General features: G+C 41.1%; 1 protein-coding gene across 7 annotated transcripts in view; it reads left to right on the top strand.

Annotated features, from left to right (window-relative positions):
• HDAC9 (histone deacetylase 9) overlaps positions 1-19,302 on the top strand; it is an 880,403-nt gene extending 861,101 nt beyond the window's left edge. For all 7 annotated transcript variants that reach the window (XM_077491260.1, XM_077491259.1, XM_077491263.1 and 4 more), the window contains one exon: positions 14,972-19,302. In XM_077491260.1, the coding sequence (XP_077347386.1) occupies positions 14,972-15,160 (189 nt within the window). In that variant the 3' untranslated portion in view covers positions 15,161-19,302. The remainder of the gene's footprint in view (positions 1-14,971) is intronic.
• Positions 19,303-22,953: the final 3,651 nt, after the last annotated feature.

The following is a 22,953-nucleotide window of genomic DNA, read 5'->3' as shown; positions in this document are numbered from 1 at the left end:
TATGTTTGTCATGTGAGTAAACTAGTTCATGTTCCATTTTACATGTCATGCGTTTGCACTGCATGGTATGTTGTTTAGCTGAGTGATTATTGATACGATCAAACGGTTTTCAATGTTAAATTTACTTATATACCTTCTCTTGTAGAAATGTCATGCCGATCTGAATTAAAGCAGAGCTCCACCCTATTTTACATGTTTTGCTCACATGCCATGAATGTATTCAATTATAAACAGTTTTTTTTTCTTTTGTACCTGTGTTTTTGCAATGTCCTTCTCTGCTTCCAGTCCTTAGCTCTCTGCGGATATGGGTGGGTAATCTGCGGGTATTACGCAATTTCTGTTTTTCCAGCAATGCCTCCTGTCATTATTCCCAGGAGTCATTGCGGAGGCCTGCGCGAGTTCTCGCGGGATTTCAATGATGCCGCCAGGGTTGTGATGGCAACCCTGAAGTTTACGGTGCTGCTCACTGTAAACACTGAGCATGCGCGGGAAATAGCGGTGAATGTTAGGAGCTCAGCATTCACTGTATCCCGGAAATCCATGCTTGTGGGCTTCACATGCCCACAAGCAAGACGGGAACGGTCATGATTGATTTTTATAAATATTTATTGAAAATGAAAATGGACAGCAGAAGCTTAAAAAAAACGAAACAATGAATGTCACCTTATGATAGTACATGTGTCTGAATGACTGTAAAAAATAAAATATGAATGGACACGGGAACCTCGCTTTAATAACATAAAACCTCTGAAGAAGGACTTTCAGTCTGTAACATGTAAGGTGTTCTATACACTGTGTCGATCAACACCAGTCCTTTCTGCATCAGGATGGTGGCCTGTCTATACTGTATTGTAAAATTCAGGGTACATACTATGGCTCTCATGCTTTAAATGTATTCTTCTTATATATATGTTATTGACATTTTGTAATAAAATTTATATTTTTTTACTTTTGGTTTAATGTGTCTGTTAACGACCCTGAGGGTTCCTTTGTAAAGTACATACTGACAAAGAGTTGATTGTGCATTTGATACACACATTTCATTGCTTTGCCTTGCTGTTATATGTCTTTATTTTTTTCTTTTTTCTTAGAATGCTAGAGGATTTCTACCCTTAGATCAAATACAAGTTGAACGGGACTGATTGAATTTTTTTTTTCTGCCTGAAAAAAAATACTCTTTCCGAACTTTCTAAAATCAATCAGGAAATAAGTTATGAAGCTGTAAACTAGGGATGGGCATGGAGTTTGGGTTGACCATGAGTTTGACCTGAACTTTAGCTGGTTTACCATTTCGGGAAAATGGTAACATTATGGGATTGTTTACTGTTAAAGCAATCAATTGCCAATCACGCAATTGCTGGCATTCTAGCGTTTTCAGGGAGAGATAGCTCCTGGTATGCAGTTCTATATAGCATTATATAGGGCTGTATACAGAGCTATAAAGAGCTTTATACAATGTTGCATTGTGCTATGTAGCAGGGAATTGCAGTGTGTTGTGCTACATAGTGTGTTGTATGTCACCTCTGTATTCACTGTGCTGCATCAGGCCACCATTACTGTAAGTTATGTAGTGGGTTACATTTAATTGTGTACCACCAATTGTGTTCACAGTGAATAGACCCAACAGTCCTTTTTTTTAATTCTAAAAATAAAGCTTTGGGTTTCAGTATTAGGGTTGGTGTTTGGGGTTTAGTGTTTTAAGTATAATTGTTTTTTGAGGGAGGCATATCGTTTTTTTTATATAATTTTGCTAGAGTATTGCATTGTTTTTCAGCAATGTTTACTTGTTGCTGAAACAAGCAAAGCTGCCCTTTGTTAGCAACACATCCCCTCATATTAGTGCGCCAAATCACCACATTGTAATAAAGTACCAAATTCCAAAATCTCTCTATTGCCAAAGCTACTAATGTAGTTAGGCATTCCACTGTATTCATCATATCTGTGAGGCCTAAAGGGAGAGGCAGAAGTTCTTCACATGCAACTATTGAGGGGCATACACACAGGGTGAACATTGGATGAAATCGGCTGGTTCAACAGAAACAAGCTGACATTAAGCCCATGTGCACGGCAGCTGGTCCAACAGCTGTCTCCTGTGTATGGCATCCAACATCTGTCGAAGGGGCATAACCAGAAAAGGTCTGCCAAATGGCTCAGAGTGTGGATCGGTGTGTTCTGGCGGGGTTGTTCCTCTGTTAGAAAACAATAGCTTAGCAGGGGAGATTGCTGTCCTAACATCACATAGTTAGTATAGCTGCTCCTCCAGAGCGCTTCACTTTTTTTCGCTCATTGCATTGGGTTGAAAAAAATGAACAGTGTGCACCAAGCTTTAGGGGCAAGAAGAACAAAGCAGTCCTCATGCAACACATTTGAGAGGCAGGGCACATCTGCCTCTTCTTTCTGGGAGTACTATATAGCCAAAGCCAATCAGCTAATTAGTGCAACAGGCATTTTTGTGACAGAGATAAAAAGACATTTATCCTTGGACACAGTGGACTCGCTCACTTTTAACAAAATGAACCAGTCCTTGATCAATAATGAGTATAACCCCCCCATAGCTAATGGTAATGAATATATTTATCCTTTGAATCTGGCCACAAAACATTATTATACCTTTCCGCATTGCAAAATTATGCTACAACTGCCCCTGTTGCCCACTTCTGCCACTATTACCATCTTCATTCTTAAGCCATCATTACAAGAATCTTCTATCATTACTGATCTGACACACTAATCATCTCCTGACACCATTACTGGCTTGCCACCATTATCATCTCATACTGCCTCTACTGCCCTTTCTGTTGCTTTGGCACTGCAAAGGTGACATACATAATTTTTCTGCAGCTGGGCTTCAGCTGAAGATTCAATAATTGTTTCTGCAGGGGCAATCCTGAATTGAACCTCAGTGTTTGTAGTGTGTCTGCTGGTATGCACTGTCAAGGTGACACAAATAATGTTTGCAGTGTAAATCATGGTCTGTGTCTTCTAGTTTTTGACGTATTCCTGTTCAAATGCTACCAAGTAAAAGTTTTTAATTACTGGGTATGGTGTCAGTACATTCTAAAGCATATTTTTTTTATTTAAATCTGATGGTGGTCCCTCCTGTTCAAAATCCATCCTACCAACAGTGCTTATTGTATATGGGGGTCACAAAAATATTTATTATTTTATGTTTAACATATACAATGTTTTTTTTTTTTAAGTGGGAACATGGGGGAATGCAGTTCTGACACCTCCAGCACTGGATGTATATAATGCCAAGGGTTGCTGAGGGATCTGTTGTTGCTGGGGAGGTCTATTGCTGCCGGCAAGGAGAATCTATTGTTGCTGGGAGGGGGGGAAGTTGTTGATAGGAGAGATCTTCATGTCGAGGGAAGGGTCTATTGATACTGACTTTTGGGAGATCAAGTGTTGCTGTTGGGGTCTATGGTTACTGGAGTGGGTCTACAGTATTGTTGTTGGGGGGTATTTTGTTATAGGGAGTCTATTGTTACTAGGGATTTCTATTGTAGATGGAAATTTCTATTGTAACTGGGAGTTTCTATCTTTGCTGGGGGGCATAGGTGTGTGCACAGGGTGTGCCAGGTGTGCCTGGGCACACCCTAATCACCCCATGTGCCACAGATTCCCCCTGTTTAGACCCCTGATTTTTCACCAAAGCCCCCTAATGGGGCTCTTACATTGTAAAGAGAATATATTAAAAAAAAAAAAATTGTAAAAAGTAAAATGATAAAAATAAAAACTACTGACGCTATCCATTGCTCTTCCGAGAGCACATCCTAATGCCATAGGCTGTGCACACCTATGCTGGGGGGTATATTGTTGCTTGGGGGTCTATTGTTGCTGGGGGAATCTATTGCTGCTGGGGTGTCTATTGCTGCTGGGATTGGTCTAATGTTGCTGGGATTGGTCTATTGTTGCTGGGATTCGTCTATTGTTGCTGGGTGGATCTATTGTTGGTGGATGCAGAGGACCTATTTTACTTTTATTTATAAATTCCATACAAACTACTTAGTACCAAAAAATACTTGGTTCTCTATTCTTTAAAGGGCTGGTACTGGGAGGTGGACAGGGGGTGGAACCAAGGGACATTGCTAGGAGGTGGGCAGGGGGCGGAGACAAAGGGTGACCCAGAAGGGGGGAAAAATTGCACCTATTCTCTGATAAAAAAATCCCTGAATATATATATATATATATATATATATATATATATATTCTTGATCATACATCACGGGACACAGGAGCTTCATTACATAGTGGGTTATATAGGCACCTCTGGTGATTGGACACTGGTTGACCCCAATTAAGGAGCATTCCTCCCCTATATAACCTCTCCCATATGGGAGTCACCTCAGTTTTTTCGCCAGTGTCTATGGTGGTTGGTCACGTAAAACTTTAGCTCTGTGCAGGTCCCTGCGGGGGCCTAAGGGCTACAACAAACCGGATCCATACCTCGGGCCGATATTTGACTCCCAAGATGGTATGGTACCCGGGCCTGGTCAGCCGAAGAAACGAGGTTTGGCCTGTAAGTCCTCTCCTATTGGAAGACTGGGCTCTGGGAAAACCAGACTTGGTGTACTGTTTATACAGAGCGCACGAAAGTTTCTGGCAGAGTCTTTTGCATGATCCAGGTAGGAGGCTCTTCCGAGAAAGAGCCCCAGATAAACCTGAAGGTTGGCTAACACTGCCCGCCGTGATGGGTGAAGGCTGGAATTTGTCTGTTTCAGCAATTCCTGCGGCGAGGACAGGTAAGGGAAGTTAATCCTATATATATAATTATATGATGGATTTCTTCATTTTGAGTAGTTGTATGTCTTACCTGGTTTCCACCACTAGAGGGAGTAAGAGCAGCCTGATGCAAACTTACATGCCTTTCAGTACATACGCTGTGAAGCCTGGTTCTCCGGCTGTCTCACGTCTCCACTGCAGTCCCTGCCACAACAAGGTAACACAGGGGTCCCACGTAGTCTGGGGGTCCCACGCAGCTCCGGTGGAGTTCTCCTTTCCCCCCCTGGATCCCGCAGTCCTCGTGCACGCGCATCGGGCGCGTTCCCGGCCTAATGGAGGAGGGGAGTGTGGTTTTGAGCCGTGCACGTCAGTGTGCACGGCGCTGTACTGCGCAGGCACCAGGCGGCAGTTTTAAAAAGCCCAGAGCGTCAGGGGGCTGTAAGTGGAGACACAGGAGCTGTGGGCAGTAAGCATCCGTGGGGATTGGATCCAGGCAAACCTTAGACACCTACTCAGCATCAGGGTGTGCAGTTTAAGCATATATATTTATTGTGAGACTTTAAGCACAACAGTGATTGCACTTGTACTAGTACCTCTGCTTTGTAGCTTAGGACTATGTCTTCTCGTAAGAGGGTAGCAAAGGCACTGGTAAATCACCACCTAGGTCCAGGGGTTCTAAAATTGCCTGTAAGTTACCATCCCCACCTGCAAGACTGGAGCCAGCCTCTCAAGACGAGTCAGTGCCCCTGTCAGGTTTTGCAGCCTCTCCTAATGTCCCAGCTCCGGCTTATGTCACTGAGGACTCCCTTAGGGCTACATTGGAGGGTTTTGAAGGGAGAATAATGAATTTTATTTCTGCTTCCCTGAAAGATAGCACGAAAAGGGGTAGATCCCCTCCCTCTGCTGAAATTCCTCTCTCAGATGATTCTTCTGAAAATGAGGAGAGATCCCTGTCTTGGGACAGGGATCATGAGCAGTCGGATGAATCAGAGGAAGAGGAGAGAGTCCCCTCCTCCCAGGCACTCAGAAAACAGGTGCAGTATTGTACTGAATTGGTGCATACCACATTCAGAATACCTGCTGCTGAAGTCGCTACGTCCTCTGTTTCTTCCCTGGGAGTCAGGAAAGCCCCAAAGACTGCCTATTCCTTCCCAATTCATCATTAATGGAAGAATTGTTGTATGGGGATTGGGGACATCCTGATAAACTGTTTGCTCCTCCTAAAAGGTTTTCTATGCATTATCCTCTGGAGGAAAGTTTCACCAAGAAGTGGGGGGTCCCATCTGTTGATGCGGCTGTTTCTTGCGTGATTAAAAACCTGACTTGTCCCTTGGATAATGCGCAGGTATTTAAAGATCCATAAAAAGCTGGAAACCTTATTAAAAGCCTCCTTTCCATGGCTAGCGCTGTAGTGCAACCTACAGTCGCAGCCGTGCGGTTGTGTCAGTTCCTCAAGGAACAGGTTAAGCAGATGCTTGGGCTCCTTCCCAGTGAGGAAGTAGAAAATTATGCAGAATTGCCTCATATTCTGTGTTTCATGATTGATGCGATTTTGGATTCTGTCCAACAAGCATCACGTTTGTCTCTCATGTTGGTACACATGTGAAGGGCCCTATGGCTAAAGAATTGGGCAGCTGAGCTGTCATGCAAGAAGCATTTGATTGGGTTCCCGTTTAAAGGGGAATGTTTGTTTGGAGAAGAATTAGACAAATTCGTCCAAAAAATCTCAGGAGGTAAATCTACTCTCCTTCCAGTCAAAAAGAGCAAGCGTCCTTCATTTAGGCGTGCTCTCTCTCCCGGAGCATCAAGCTCTAAGCAGTGGCGACGGCCTTCTGAGCCCTTCTCTACAGGAAAGGCTCAGGGCCGAGCCCAGGGGCAGAAAAAGACTTGGGGGGTGAAAGCCTGCCAAGCAGAACCCAAAAGCTTCCTTATGAAGGGGCGCCCCTGCTCGGCTGAGTGGGGGGAAGGCTCCTGCAGTTTGCAGGAGCCTGGCGGGAAGAGATCCGCAACAAGTGGGTGATCTCTTCGGTATCTCTGGGCTACAGGCTAGAGTTTCAGGAGATTCCACCTTCTCGTTTCCTAAGGTCAAGGATCCCCAGGGATCCAGTAAAGCAAAAACCGCTATTTCTGGCCTTGAATCACTTACTATCCCAGGGGGGGATAGTAGAAGTGGACCCAAAAGAACAGGGTTCAGGATTTTACTCGAATCTCTTCACTGTTCCGAAGCCAAATGGAAGTGTCAGACCTATCCTAGATCTGAAGGATCTGAACCGGTTTTTACGCGTCCGGTCCTTCCGAATGCAGTCAATCCGCACTGTAGTCTCCTCCCTGCAAGGGGGAGAGTTTATGGCATCAATAGACATCAAAGATGCATATCTTCATGTCTATTGTTGGGGAAAATGGTCGCCTCCTTCGAGGCCGTCCCATTTGCCCAGTTCCACTCAAGGTCTCTGCAAAGATGCGTCCTTGCGGCTTGGAACAGGAAGCCCCAATCCTTGGATCTTCCTATGCGTCTGTCCCCAGGGACACGCAAGAGTCTCGTCTGGTGGTTACAAACCAAGAATTTGCTGAAGGGCAAAACTTTTCTTCCTCTTCCATGGAAGATTATCACGACAGATGCCAGCCTGACGGGCTGGGGAGCAGTGTTGGAGGAGACATGCTCGCAGGGGAAATGGTCTGCGATCGAGAGGCTATTGCCCATAAATGTCTTGGAGATCCGGGCAGTTTATATGGCTCTTATAAAGTGGTCTTACAGACTACGAGGTCTCCCTGTTCGGGTTTAGTCCGACAATGCCACAGCAGTGGTTTATATCAATCACCAGGGTGGTACCAGGAGTCTGGTGGCCCATAAAGAGGTGAATCGCATACTTGTCTGGGCAGAAAAGCATGTTCCATGTCTTTCTGCAGTCTTCATTCCAGGAGTGGAAAATTGGCAGGCGGATTTTCTGAGCCGCCAGCAGTTGTGCCCAGGAGAATGGGCTCTGCACCCCGACGTGTTTCGGAACATATGTCACAGGTGGGGTACTCCAGACGTAGATCTGTTTGCATCCAGGTTCAACAGGAAACTGGACAATTTTGTGTCAAGGACAAGAGATACACTTGCTCGGGGGTCAGATGCTCTGACAGTTCCCTGGGAGTACAATCTGATCTATGTCTTCCCCCTGAGCCCGCTTCTGTCGCGGTTACTGGGAAGAGTCAAGAGGGAGAAAAAAAATTGGTCCTTTTGGTGGCCCCGGCTTGGCCCAGGCGACCGGGGTACGCAGAGATCATGAAGTTGGCAGTAGGCAGGCCGTGGATCCTCCCTCTCCGGCCACATCTGCTCTCACAGGGTCCAATTTACCATCCTGCTTTACACAGTCTGAATTTGACGGTTTGGCTGCTGAGACCCACATTCTGAGAGACCGTGGCCTTTCGGGGCCAGTCCTTTCTACTCTGGTTAATGCCAGAAAGCCGGCCTCCAGGCTTATTCATTACAAAATCTGGAGGGCATATGTTTCCTGGTGTGAACTCAGGAAATGGCATCCTAGAAAGTATGTCATTAGCAGGATCTTGGCCTTTCTTCAGTCAGGCCTAGAAATGAATTTGGCCATAAGCACTATCAAGGTGCAGATTTCGGCCCTGTCAGTGTTTTTTCAGAAGCCACTTGCATCGCATTCCCTGGTGCGGGCTTTCATCCAGGGGGTCATGCGGTTAAGACCGCCAGTCAAACCTCCGGTATGCCCATGGGATCTGAATTTGGTTCTCTCGACTTTGCAGGGTCAACCATTTGAACCTTTGCATTTGGCTTCATTAGTTCTCCTGACTAAAAAATTGGTCTTCTTGGTAGCCATATCCACGGCTAGAAGAGTATCAGAGCTAGCAGCTCTCTCCAGCAAGGAGCTGTATCTAATTATTCATAAGGACCGGGTGGTCATGCGTCCCAACAGGTCCTTTCTACCTAAAGTGGTTTCGGGATTCCATTAGAATCAAGACGTAATCCTACAATCCTTTTTTCCGGACCCACAGTCTGCAGAAGAAGAATCTTTGCACACTTTGGATGTGGTTAGAGCAATCAGTATATATCTTCAAGCAACTGCTCAGATAAGGAAAACTGATTGCTTGTTTATTTTGCCAGAAGGCCCTAGGAAGGGCCAGGCGGCGTCAAAATCCACTCTCTCAAGGTGGATTAGACAGGTTATTTCTCAGGCCTATAGTGTAAACGGGAAGATTCCTCCTTTTCAAGTGAAAGCGCACTCAACGAGGGCTGTAAGTGCATCTTGGGCAGTGCATCACCAGGCCTCCCTGGCTCAGATCTGTAAGGCTGCAACTTGGTCATCAGTCCACACATTCACCAGATTCTATCAGGTGGATGTCAGAGGGCAAGAGGATATCGCCTTCGGGCGCAGTGTACTGCAGGCTGCAGTTTAGGTCCTCTGATCCCTGGCGGTCTATAATTATGATCTGTGTCTCCCTCCCCTCAATCTGAGCATTGCTTTGGGACATCCCACTATGTAATGAAGCTCCTGTGTCCCGTGATGTATGATCAAGAAAATGGGATTTTTATATGCAGCTTACCTGTAAAATCATTTTCTTGAGATTACATCACAGGACACAGGGCTCCCGCCCCTCTTGGGTTTTACGGGGTTTCTTATTGCTTTGCTACAAAACTGAGGTGCCTGCCATATGGGAGGGGTTATATAGGGGAGGAATTCTCCTTAAGTGGGGTCAACCAGTGTCCAATCACCAGAGGTGCCTATATAACCCACTATGTAATGAAGCTCCTGTGTCCCGTGATGTACTCTCAAGAAAAGGATTTTACAGGTAAGCTGTATATAAAAATCCCATTATATAGTACTTAAATTTGGATTTTTGGCATGTGGTATGTGTCATGGCTGTGGTGCTTTTGAACACTTTATTCTGAATGTTTAACCACTTAAAGACCAGACGGTTTTCTGCTTAATGACCAGGCCATGTTTTGCGATATGGCACTGCCTCGCTTTAACTGACAATTGCGCAGTCATGCGATGCTGTACCTGAACAAAATTGAGGTCCTTTTTTTCCCACAAATAGAGCTTTCTTTCGGTGGTATTTGATCACCTCTGCATTTTTTTTGCACTATAAACAAAAAAAGAGCGACAATTTTGAAAAAATATATATTTTTTCAATTTTGCTATAATAAATATCCCCAAAAATGTTTTTAAAAACACATTTTTTCATCAGTTTAGGCCAATATATATTCTTCTACATATTTTTGGTAAAAAAAAATTGCGTTTATTGATTGGTTTGCACAAAAGTTATAGCATTTACAAACAATGAGAAAGATTTTTGGCATTTTTCTGGAATTTTTATTATTATTTTTTTTAACTAGTAATGTCGGCGATCTGCGACTTTTAGCGTTACTGTGACATTGCGGCAGACAGATTGGACATTTTGTACACATTTTTGGGACCACTGACATTTACACAGTGATCTATAAAATGCACTGATTACACCCTAGGTGTGTTTCTAACTGTGCGGGGATAGGACTGACTAGAGGAGGAGATCATTGTTTCTACTTAGTAGCAACAGACGATCTGTATCTCCTCCCCTGTCAGAACATAGATTTGTGTGTTTACACCCACAAATTCCCATGCTGGCTATCGTGCCTGCAACGTGAGTGGCCGGCGGCAATCACGGCCGCCAGCCATTCGCATTTTGTCCCCCACCTCGCAGCGGGCGCACACACGCCTGCTATGGGTATAAAAAGGGACAACTTACCCATACAGAGTTTTGCGGGAACATGCCACTTTGCTGAGGTATATTGGCATGAGCTGGTTGGCAAGTGGTTACTGCACATTAATAAGCATGCATGTCTCTAATTTAAATGGACTTATGTGCACATTATTTTTCAGCCAGTAAAAAAATGTGTTTGTGAAAGGTTAAAATTTGCAGATACACATAAATATACTTCCTGTAGTAGTGTGTACATGTATATATTTTGTTATAGTTTGCACATAGATTGCATTGCACTTTGTTTGTAACAGAATTTCAGTGGGTGGGTGTGGTAACACATGTCAGTGCTGGCAGCAATCAATGAGTATTCTGTTTGTGTGATTCAAATAGAGGTGCGGTAGCGTGGGGAAATACACATTTTTTAGTTTCCAAATGTAGGATCAGGTTTACCAATGAGGCCTACAAATATTACCTAGTTAATGCAGTGAGCACAATACTCCTTCATATTTTTAGTGTAAAAAAATACACTTTGTTGTGTACATGTGATCTAAAGTGTTGCATGTAGTCTAGTAGCGTAGTAGCCTGTATTATACTTCTTTCTTTTTTTTCTGTAACAGTGAAAAAAATACTCTTTATTTAGCTGCATGGGGTATGTGTTCATTTGTGTTCCCTACAGACCCCATAAAAACTACTGTCCACACATACAGTTGATATAAAAGTGTACACACCCCTGTTAATATCAGGTTTCTGTGATATGAAAAAAAAAATAGACAAAGATACAGTAAATCATTTCAGAACTTTTTCCACCTTTAATGTGACCTATAAACTGTACAACTCAATTGAAAAGCAAACTGAAATCAATTAGGGGGAAAGGAAAAATAAAATAATATGGTTGCATATGTGTGCACACCCTCTTATAACTGGGGATGTAGCTGTGTTCAGAATCAAACTTATATTAAATATGAGTCAGTACCTGCCATAATTTAAAGTACCTCTGATTAACCCCAAATAAAGTTCAGCTGTTCTAGTAGGTCTTTCCTGACATTTTCTTGTTGTATAAGTCATGGTCCACAGAGAGCTTCACAAGCATCAGAGGGATCTCATTGTTAAAAGGTATAAGTCAGGAGAAGGGTACAAAACTATTTCCATATACATACAATGGAACACAGTAAAGACAGTCATCATCAAGTGGAGAAAATATGGCACAACAGTGACGTTACCAAGAACGGTATGTCCCTACAAAATAACTAGTTAGGGAGGGAGGCCTACAGCAACATTAAAGGAGCTGCAGGAATATCTGGCAAGTACTGGCTGTGTGGTACATGTGACAGCAATCTCCGTATTCTTCATATGTCTGGGCTATGGGGTAGAGTGGCAAGACGGAAGCCTTGTCTTACGTAGAAAAACATCCAAACCCAGCTAAATTTTGCAAAAACACATCTGGAGTCTCCCAAAAGCATGTGGGAAAATGTGTTATGGTCTAATGAAACCAAGGTTGAACTTTTTGGCCATAATTTCAAATGATATGTTTGGCGCAAAAACAAGACTGCACATCACCAAAAGAATACCATACACACAGTGAAGCATGGTGGTGGTATGCTTTGGGGCTGTTTTTCTTTAGCTGGAACAGGGGCCTTAGTCAAGATAGAGGGAATTATGAACAGTTCCAAATACCAGTCAATATTGGCACAAAACCTTCAGGCTTTTGCTAGAAAGGTGAACATGAAGAGGAACTTCATCTTTCAGCCTGACAACAACCCAATGCATACATCCAAATCAACAAAGGAATGGTTTCACCAGAAAAAGATTAAAGTTTTGTAATGGCCCAGCCAAAGCCCAGACCTGAATCCGATTGAAAATGTGTGGGGTGATCTGAAGAGTGATCTGAAGAGGGCTGTGCACAAGAGATGCCCTCGCAATCTGACAGATTTGGAGTGTTTTTGCAAAGAAGAGTGGACAAATATTGTCAAGTCAAGATGTGCCATGCTAATAGATTCATTCCCAAAAAGACTGAGTGCTGTAAAAAAATCAAAAGGTGCTTCAATAAAGTATTAGTTTAAGGGTATGCACACTTATGCAGCCATATTATTTTAGTTTTCATTTTTACTTCCCTCCACCTAAAAGATTTCAGTTTGTTGTTCAACTGAGTTGTACAGTTTATGGGTCACATTAAGGGGGAAAAAGTTTTGAAATCATTTAACTCATATTTTTTTCCATCACAGAAACCTGACATTGGGTGTGTAGACTTTTTATATCCACTGTATGATGCTCCTAAACCAAAATTTATTATAACAATTAATTATAACCAAGTAAGAAAGTAAGGAAAATATTAATTAATAAAAAAAAAATTAACTAGCAAAAGCCAATCTGTGACCTAAAGGAAAGTCAAAGTGAGACCTAGAGGAAAGTGAGGGGAAGTATTCTCAGACTTTTGCTATGTCACAGGTAGAGATGGGCTAATACTCCCTGTACGGCTTGCAGCAGAACTCCAGAACAGGGAAAGGGTTCTAACCCAAGCAGCGAACCCCCTTTGAAGTCTATGGGAGCTGAACAGGAAAAATCAAAAATGCTTATATGCAAGTAATTGGCCATAAAAGGGGTATGAGAGTTTGTGTACCACCCTGGAGGACATGTATCAATGTAAAAAAAAAAAAAATTCAAAAACAATCTTTTTTTTTTAGGAGCAGTAATTTTAATGATGCTTAACCAAGTCAGCCCCATAAGCCGTTGTACACACGGTCGGAGATTCCCACAACCAAATCCGTCAGAGTAATTCCGACGGATTAATTCTGGAAGAGGTCCGGAAGTGATGTTGCATACACACGGTCGGACTAAGTTGTCGGAACATCCGATTGTACATAACGTGATGACGTTATTTCGTTACGATGGGACTACGTTCAGGCTAGTAGCCAATAGCTTTGGTATAGGAATTTGATCTGAGCATGCGTGGCACTTTGATCTGAGTATGTCCGATAGGAGCATTTTGTCGGAAAATTTTACCGTCAAGTTGGAAAACTTGGTCCGTCGGATATTCCGACAAAACGGTCCGATAGGAAACATTCCGTCGGAATTTCTGACCGTGTTTACAAGGGCTAAGATTTTACCCCCTTCCTGACCAGAGCACTTTTTAAAATTTGGCACTGAGTCATTTTAACTGTCATGCGACGCTGTACCCAAACTAAATTTGTGTCCTTTTTGCCCACACAAATTGAGCTTTCTTTTGGTGGTATTTGATCACCTCTGTGGTTTTTATTTTTTGCGCTATAAACAAAATAAGAGTGTACATTTTGAAAAAAAAATATATATTTTTTACATTTTGCTATAATAAATACCCCCACATTTTTAAAAAAAATATATTTTTGCTAAAAAAATCACAATAAGCATATATTGATTTGTTTGTGCAAAAGTTATAGCATCTGCAAACTATAGGAAAGATTTATGGCATTTTTTTATTTTTTATTTTACTAGTAATGGCAGTGATCTGCAATTTTTACTGGTACTGCGACATTGTGACGGACAGATCGGACATTTTTTACACTTTTTTGGGACCAAAATGCACTAAGTACTGTGGCAGGGAAGGGGTTAACACTAAGGGCGATCAAGGGGTTAATTGTGTGTTCCCTCAGTGTGTTCTAGCTGTATGGGGATAGGATTGACTAGGAGAGGAGACATATAATTTTTCATACTTAGTAACAACGGGTATTCCCGATCTGCAGGTTGGAAATCACAGATAACGGATTTAGAGAAATAGGATACTTTTTTTCTAAATTGCCAGATATACATTTCTTTCAATAATGTCTCCTGGTTCAGCTGCTTTGCCCCTAACTTGAAACTGTAGGTTAACTCACAAAGGGTATTTTCAATGTTGGACATTACATGCCTAGTTAGTTACCAAAACCAAATTACAGCAGAGTTTGCACAGCTTCTTACTGGAATCTAATACTAGCTTTTACAGTTTATTTTCAATTTGACAATTATATCACAAAGTGAAATATAAAATCAAAATCACTTAGGATTCATACAGTAGCTGTCCAAATGACAGCTGTGTTTCTAGGAAATCACAGATTAACACTAATTCTTCACCTGTCAATTAATCTTGTTTTTTCTTCAGTGTATATGGCTATATGTCTTGTAATGTCACACTATCCACTTTAAAGCCAGATTTCTGTAAGTCATTTTTATTAGTATTTGTAAAAGATAAAAAAGAAAAAGTAATTTGTTGTTTTTACCTCTTGTATTTGTATACTTAGTTTTAGTTATTTCTAAGATTTATATATTTTTGGTAATATAGGCCAAGGAAAAGCTTTCCTCAGACTGTGAGAACTGACAGGCTTCCTGCAATCACCTAGTATTCCACAGGCCCAATGACTCTCTTGTGTCAGTGTAAAAACATCTGTTGAATGAATTTATTGACTGAGGCTCTGATTTTTTTTTTACACCGTTTATAACAGGCCTGACCTAATGAACTTAATTTGTTGACATGTTTCTCTCAGTGTCTTTTACTTGATCCCCTCTCATGTTTCTTTCTGCTGTGCTGTTTTCTTGGCAACTACAGTTCTCGGACCATCAGCGTATCAACCAATTTCAAGTCTACCAGGCTCAGATGGATACAGTTGGCATGGCAGGATTAGAAAAACATCGGCCTGTGTCCAGAACCCAGTCTTCCCCTGCTGCTTCATCGTTACCTCAGCCTACTGCAGACCAGCCTGTCAAGCATGTCTATGAGACTGGTAGGACTCCCTGAAGACCTAATTTAATAGGCAGGATAAATTCACTGTTCTTGTAGGATCAACTGATTTAAATGCTTAGAATATCTCCAGTAGCTGAACATTCATCCTCCCTCTCTTTTGGCTGGATATTTTGAGGTTATGCCGGCATTGTGACAGCCAACATGGCTGATAAATCAGAAGCCGTACATTCACATACTCATAAATCACTGCTATCATTGAAGGCTTTTGCCAAAATATCAACAGGTGCACTTATGGGTATTTATAGTTTTATTGTTGATGGCTTGGACTTCCCACGTTCAGCATTTCAGATCACATCACAAAATGCGAATTTCAAAATTGCATTTGAAAGAAAAGATGATGTTCGCAACAGCTGTGACTTTGACAAGGAATGATCACTTCACCACATTTTAGAGACACACCATGATTACGAAGATATAAAGTCTTTATATAGTATTTCATCAGGTCTTGGGTTTAACATGGATCAGACTAAGAACTACAAGACCTCAGTGTAAGGCTTAACTTCATATGTAATCCTTTCTTAGGAGCTGTATAAACGGCAATTTATTTTATAATGAGCAGCATTATAGAAATGTAATCGGTTGCATACATTTTCCTATGTATATACTGAGTTGCTATAATAGGAACCATAGACAGACTACTATCCACAATATCCCAATTGACAAATAGGAGGCAGCCACCATATCATTCTATTAAATCATTTCATAATTGAACCAGTTAAAGAACTGGTTATTTTTAACGCCTTAAATCCTGTTATTTAAGGAAAATGTGGATGGACAATTCGTAATGACTCACACCTCTAATGAGAAGTTATTAAATTAGATACATCATATTGATTTTCAGTTTTTTTTAAATTGTTATTATTATTATTTTCTCAAAATTTGTATTCATGATTTTTTACTTATTTACAGATAAAGGATAACTGAGACCTTAAAGCCTGGCTAAAGTCACACATAGATATGCAGTCAGATAGAAATTGTATTAAACAATCTGCATTTCATAGTCTTATCTCCACTTTCCTGTTACAGTAGTTGTGTAGGGTGTAGAATATGCTTGTAAAGTCTAATAAACTGCAGAGTTATACCTAGGGCTCAGTTATCAGCATTCAGCAATTGATTAGAAAGTCTAATGCTCTTCCTCTCCTGTACAAATCTATGTGAGGACATTTTGATTAAAGGTATGGCTGTTACTCAGCTATGCCAGTCTAGACCCTTTAACTGAAAGGGCAGGAAGCAGCTTTTTCAATAAAACAAAAAGGGTCATTTAAAATCTTTTTGAAGCAAATATCAGTCACAAGTTATAACACGAAGGGTGGGTGACTCTAAAGAGATACAAAGATGTTAGGCAATTGATCTCTAAAATTATATTATTTTTGAGTGGAAAACAGTGAATTGAATAGTCTATCATTTTGTCACTAGAGTCTATGTGAGCTAGAAAAAGTGAGCATGGGATTCAGGTTTTGGTTGAACTTGGCTTTTACAGGAAACTGATGAGGCCACCCACACTGAGGTTCATTTATTAAGGCAAATAGGCTTAACTTTGCAAAATAAATTTTTCCTAGCTAAGTGAATGTGGTGAAAATTCACATAGCAAAGAATCCCCAATTGCATACAAGGAAAATTAATTAAAAAAACGGCATTATTGCTTGCACATGATTGAATAATGAAAATGATGAACATAACCTCATTCACTAAGCTAAGGGAACGTTCCCATGCAAAGTGTCTTTTGTCTGCAAACAGTCTATTTGCCTTTAGTAAACCAATCTACTATTACAGACCTAAATTTTAAAAGTGTAGCCTTCAAGGCTATCATAATGATTATTGCTTCCTGTCCTGTACCCTCTTCCAGGTCAGCATCTTAATAAGCAGTGAAATCAGAGTTAAAGATATGGCTTTGGAGCTTGTACATTTACAAATGAAAAGTGATGATTCACCAGTATATTTTGATTCTCTCTCTCATTTCAATTGGTGTATTATGGGTTAATAAAACCCTGTTGGAAGACCATGTTATTTACCTGTAAAAGCCTCTCTTGTATAGACATCAAAATGCACCTGAGGCTGCTGCTGTGTGTCATCATCTAGGATATGATGTCAGCAGCCCCAGCCCCATCAAACTTGAGTTGTCACTATATCACTATCAATCACTATATCAAGAACATACACTGCAAGTGAGCATTTAAAATGATTATGTGTGTTGATTTTTCTGGGCTCTCTAATTTGGTGACAGGGTCTTCTTATGGCATTTTCACATACACAGAAAAGTCTCTATTGCTAAACGCCAGACACTTTTTCTGACAGTCTGCACAAGAGATAATATATATATATATATATATATATATACACACACACACATATATGCATAGCAAATGTAAGTTGCATGTCAAATATATTCAAATCTATCAAGGCATGGGAACACCTATATTTGTGAATGTATATAATATGTTGCAGGGATTTACATTTTTTTAGACTGTTAACCTGCAGGGAAAATAGACTGGTACTTAATAATCACATCTTCAGAAGGCCATCATTTAATCAACATACATGGGTGAACATCTGCCATTATTTTGAAACTTGGGCAGTATAACAGAAACCTCAGCCCCCATCTACACGTAACAACCTAAATTCTGTTTTGTTATGGAAAATTCTACCTTTATATGTAAAGAAGACAGAAAATGTAGGGAAAAAAAAAGAAATCAAAAGTGGTGGAGGTCAATGTAAGCACCGTTCAGGAATATCGAACAAACGACATTTGTAATAAACATTTTTTTAAATACATACTCAATAATGAATACGTGTATATTTTGTTGAAATAACTGACTTTTACATCATTTATTAATGTTATATACTGTATGTATGCATTTCTTACTTGCCATATCTATATGTAAAGATCTTTCCACAGTCACTCAGAATGTATTAAATGATGAAAAAGAAGGTTAGGAGGGTTTGAGTAATAGTTTCATACTATTTGAAAGCCTATGTGTATGGGACTCTTAAAAAAGAACTGTACTTTTCCTATCCAAATCCATTAAACAACCTCAACCCGATCCTCCTGAACTAACCTGCACTAAGATTATTACCCTAGTATCTTAATCAGGCCATACATGTATCAAAACATGACAGGTTTAATAAAACATTGATGAATTTTGATCCATGTATGGCTGTTGCCATTCATAAGAAGTTGATTTATCGATCGGCTGCTCATTAAACAGGAAATAAACCCTGATGGGTTTACTTCCTCTTTCATTCCCTGCAAAGGTAAAGCATAATGGACTACTATGCATCGCATAGTAGTCCATTATGTGTCACTTACCTGACACAGGAGCCAGCGAAGTCACCGCTGTCCCCTGTAGTACGGCACATCCATCTTCTCGGTGGGTCTCGCTGCTCCGCCGCGGTCAACGGCGATATGCCGCGAGTGGCGGCTCCCGTGCGCATGCGCGGGAGTGACGTCATCGCGGCTTCGCCGAATGACAGCGGCAGAGCGGCGAGGCCCACCGAGATGAGTTGATTAAATTGACTTCTCATTCGGCGAAGCCGCGTTGACGTCACTCCCGCGCATGCGCACGGGAGCCGCCACTTGCGGCATATCTCCGTTGACAGTGGCGTGCTCAGTGCGCCTGCGCGCCACTGTCTACAGCGCATGCACCATAGACATTGGTGCCTGTCTTTCGGCAAATATCTCCTAAAGGTAGGTTTAGGAGATATTTCTTGGACCTACAGGTAAGCCTTAATCTAGGCTTATCTGTAGGTCAAAGTTGGTTGTAAGGGTTTACAACCACTTTAACTGGCTTGTTGGAAAATGTTGCTTTGATCAGCACATCCAACACTAGTCAGTGTGTTCTGACAGTGGGGGAGTCCTGTTGTTTTGGGCACAAATCCTTTTAGGCACTGACCACACCTGCTCACTGAGACTCGCTATATTTGTACTCTGGAAATATGTCCTAGTACAACTCCATACATGTCTATGAGGTCTGCAGGGGCAGAAGGTATGAGGTTCTGTATGAGGGGAAGATAAAATTGCGAAGGAGGTAATTAAGAAGCTGGGTTTGGGGTTGTTAGGGCAGATAAGCTTAGCAGGAATGAGGACTAGTTAGAGGCTTTTGTGGGAGAAGCAAAAAAAAAAAAAAAAAAAAATGAAAATTCCAACTAAAACTTTATCTTTTAAGTCTTAGGCCGCGTACACACGGGCGGACTGTTCGCCCAACCTTGTCCGCTGAACAGTGTTTGGGCGGACAGTCCGCTCGTGTGTGGGGCTTCAGCGGACAGTTTCAGCGGACAGTTGGCCGAACAAGGTCTTACGGAAATTCCGAAAAACTGTCCGCTGAAACAAGGTTTCAGCGGACTGTTCGCTCGTGTGTAGGCTTGTTCGGCCAACTAAGTCTCGCGCATGCTCAGAAAGGATTTCCACGTCGGAAGGTTGCATTGCAGTGTATTGGACGTCGAAATTTTCGATCCGTCGTGCGTGCCGAAACGTCATCGCGCACGGTTTCAGCAAACTGTTCGTCCGTCGTGTGTGGCCATGTCCGTCCATGCTAAGTTTGAGCGGACTGTTTGCCGAAACTGTTGGACGGACAAAGTTGGGCGAACAGTCCGCGCGTGTGTACGCGGCCTTAGATATAATATAGGGTGGGGCAGAATTTTAGCTTTTTTCAGGTTTTTAATCACTGCCTGGGTACCCTTTTTGGATATTTCCTTTCATTTTCTATGCAGTTACAGGGAATCTTACTAATGGGAACACAGGTAGCATTAAGAACCCAATAAACATTTGCTTCCCAACAGCAAAATGAAATTAGTTGGGACACTTGGGTTATTAACATTTACTTGCCTATATTCCCCAGTCAACCCCTATAAAAGGTTTGGCACATTACATTATAAAAGTGCACCAAATCCCATCTTTCACTTAATGGGGTTAATTTACTATGACTAGAACTTGTTATGTTCAGTTAGAAGATAAAATGAAACTGTGTTCACTTTATTCATCCAATCAGGTGCAAGTGAATTCTGTTCTTATTTCTCAGGCACTTGATCGGGTATTTAAAGTGAATACAGCTTGAGCTTATTTCCAAAGCTCAGTAAACATACACTTTTGAAAGTAAACAGACACTACTGAAGTAAATCAACCCTACTATCTTTTCCCACTTTAAAGTCCCCCTGAATCCTAGCTCACCATGATTCACTTTTATTGATTACCAAGATGAAGTTTCAATCTAAAATCCTAATTAATTTACATTCATTAATGTTGTGTTACTCTCAAAGTCTTCTTTCATGCCCACGCTTGATGTCCTGTATTTATACTGTATATATATTTTGAGATGTAGAAGTATACTTTGTTTAAAAAAAAATACTCATTAAGCTAAAATTTCAATGCTTCTTGATTTTATTTGGTATTTTTATTTACTTTAACTAAAATCATACATTTTTTGGGGGCATCTACGTAACATGTTTTCTTACATCAATATCATAAAGGATGTAGATAAAATGTATCTAAAGGCATATTATTTATATAATTATCCTAATTATTGTATATTCCATCCATTGTGGTAAAAATGTTTAGATTGTTCCTACTCTTTTGAAATATACTGTTACCTGTTCAGTCTAGAATGTAAGCTGTTTATTGTGATCATTTCTCCATTCTTTGTATGTCTGCAATTCCTACTTTTATAATGATTTTTTTCTACTCTATTATTGATCAATTCTATATTTCTACTGTACTGTATATTTCTACTGTACAACACCCTATACCTATTATGATGATGTAAATGAAAGATGCATTCATAACATAAATAAAAACATGATTTGTGTACTTGTCAGTCCCTTGTTTCAATATTTTAAAACATGGTTGTGAACAACATTTAAATGAAGCTGTTGCACCATAAAAAAAGTTTTGACAAAGCCTCCCTGTAAAGAAAAGGTTTAATACTAACTTGTCTCACTGCCTGAACCACTAATTTTTTTATGTTTTGAAGAGCTATTCTGGCTGAAATGTGTTTTGCAACTGGCATTCCTTAGGAAGTGATGAGTGTCTGGTCCCTCACTCTGTGTTATGGCTCCATCCTTCAACCCCTCTACCACTACTCTGTCCAGCAGAGACATAGGGACTGGTAGATGGATTCACAGGAAGCCAGGGTGTCAATTTTCTTAACAGTTTTAACTAACAATAATGTATTTTAATATAGACTATAACATTTGGCAGAAAAATAAGATATTTAGCATTAAAAATCATGTCTAAAATAAATTAAATCATTATTAAAAAAATTAAATCATATAGGTGGTAATTTGATATTCTCAAAAAGAGGGGACAGTGCAAAACAAATTTTGTGTAGTAAATAAAAAACTGAGCAAGAATTAAAAAAAAATGCACTCACAAAAGGAGAGGGTAGAAGCAGGCATTCCGTGTTTTATATGTCTTTTTGGGAAGGACCATCTCACACGTACAGGAAGGTTTTTCTTGTGGCTGATTCCATACCCTGGCCAGGGGGACCTGTGAGTGGATCTACTTGGTCCGCTGACCACTGTCGAGCTGGTTCAAGTGGAAGCCTCTGTTTAGATAAACCTGCTGTCTCACCAGGTCCTGTCAGATCCATCCACTGCTGACATCACTCCTTGGATAAGCATAGGAATGGGCTTTGGGGAACCAATCCCCATCCTCGGCCACCTATTTAGCACCATAATACCTGCTATATTTATTTGTAGAATTATCACTTTTATTAACCCATTGCCATTATGTTGTTGCACTTCATTCCCTGTTTGTTCTTTCTTCTCTTCTGCTATATGTATTTGACATCCTTATTGTGTTGTTCTGCAACCAAATTGTCGTCAGGTCCATTTAATCTGATTGTGGCTGGAGATTAGTGATGTTAAGTTGTGCCCTTTTGCTCCAATTACCAATGCTGGCAGCCTGCAGGCAGGCTGAGTAAGGGGAATGGTTCCCCAAAATACATTAAACAGAGGTTGAGAAAGATTGGTCCCCAAAATGCATTCCTGAGCATGTTCACCTGCAGTGACACCTGCAGTGGTGGATCTGACAGTATCCAGTTTGATGGTGGGTTTATCTGAACAGAGGTTTTCTCTTGAACTAGCTCCACAGCGGTTAGATCCACAGCGGTTGGTGGACCTCAGAGATCCACTCATGGTTCCCTCTGGCCAAATTATAGAAGCAGCCACAAGAAGATACTTGTCCACACCTGTGTGATGGTCCTTCACAGAGAAACATAATTATAACCCATTGAATTCCTGACTTGTACTTTCTCCTTTTGTAAGCACATTTTTTTTATCATTTAATAAATTTGCTCTTTTTTTTTATCTATTACACTAGCCCAAAGTTTTTGGCACCATGGACCGCTTTTGGCGTAGCCAATTTTTCCAGGGACTGGAGGAGGGGGGTATTCTCACCACCCTCTTTATATGAGTGTCCACAGTCCCCCTTTACATCACAGTTCCCCCTTTAAAGCCATCCCACAGTCCCAAAAGAACCGCACTGTAAAGGGGCACTATGATATAAAAGGTACAGCACTGTAAGGATCACAGAGCCCCTTGCAGTCGTGTCCCCCAACATCACAGTACCTCTTGCAGTCATGCCCCCCCCCATCACAGCTTTCCTTGCCCCTCTCCCCATCATAGCCCCCCTTGCAGTCATAGTGTGCATAGGATTTTTTGTGTTCACAACTTCTCATGATTTGATATTCTTACTACTACTTATCTTGTTTTGCTTGATTATAATGCCATATTACTTCACAGCACTTTACAGTAAAATATACAGTAAATATGAAGGCCCTGTTCATTAGATCTTG

Source organism: Lithobates pipiens, unplaced genomic scaffold (assembly GCF_037356315.1).
Source record: "Lithobates pipiens isolate NorthernLeopardFrog02 unplaced genomic scaffold, aLitPip1_a1.2 Scaffold_19, whole genome shotgun sequence".
Taxonomy (NCBI): Eukaryota; Metazoa; Chordata; class Amphibia; order Anura; family Ranidae; genus Lithobates; species Lithobates pipiens.
This window is presented reverse-complemented; position numbering and strand designations above follow the sequence as displayed.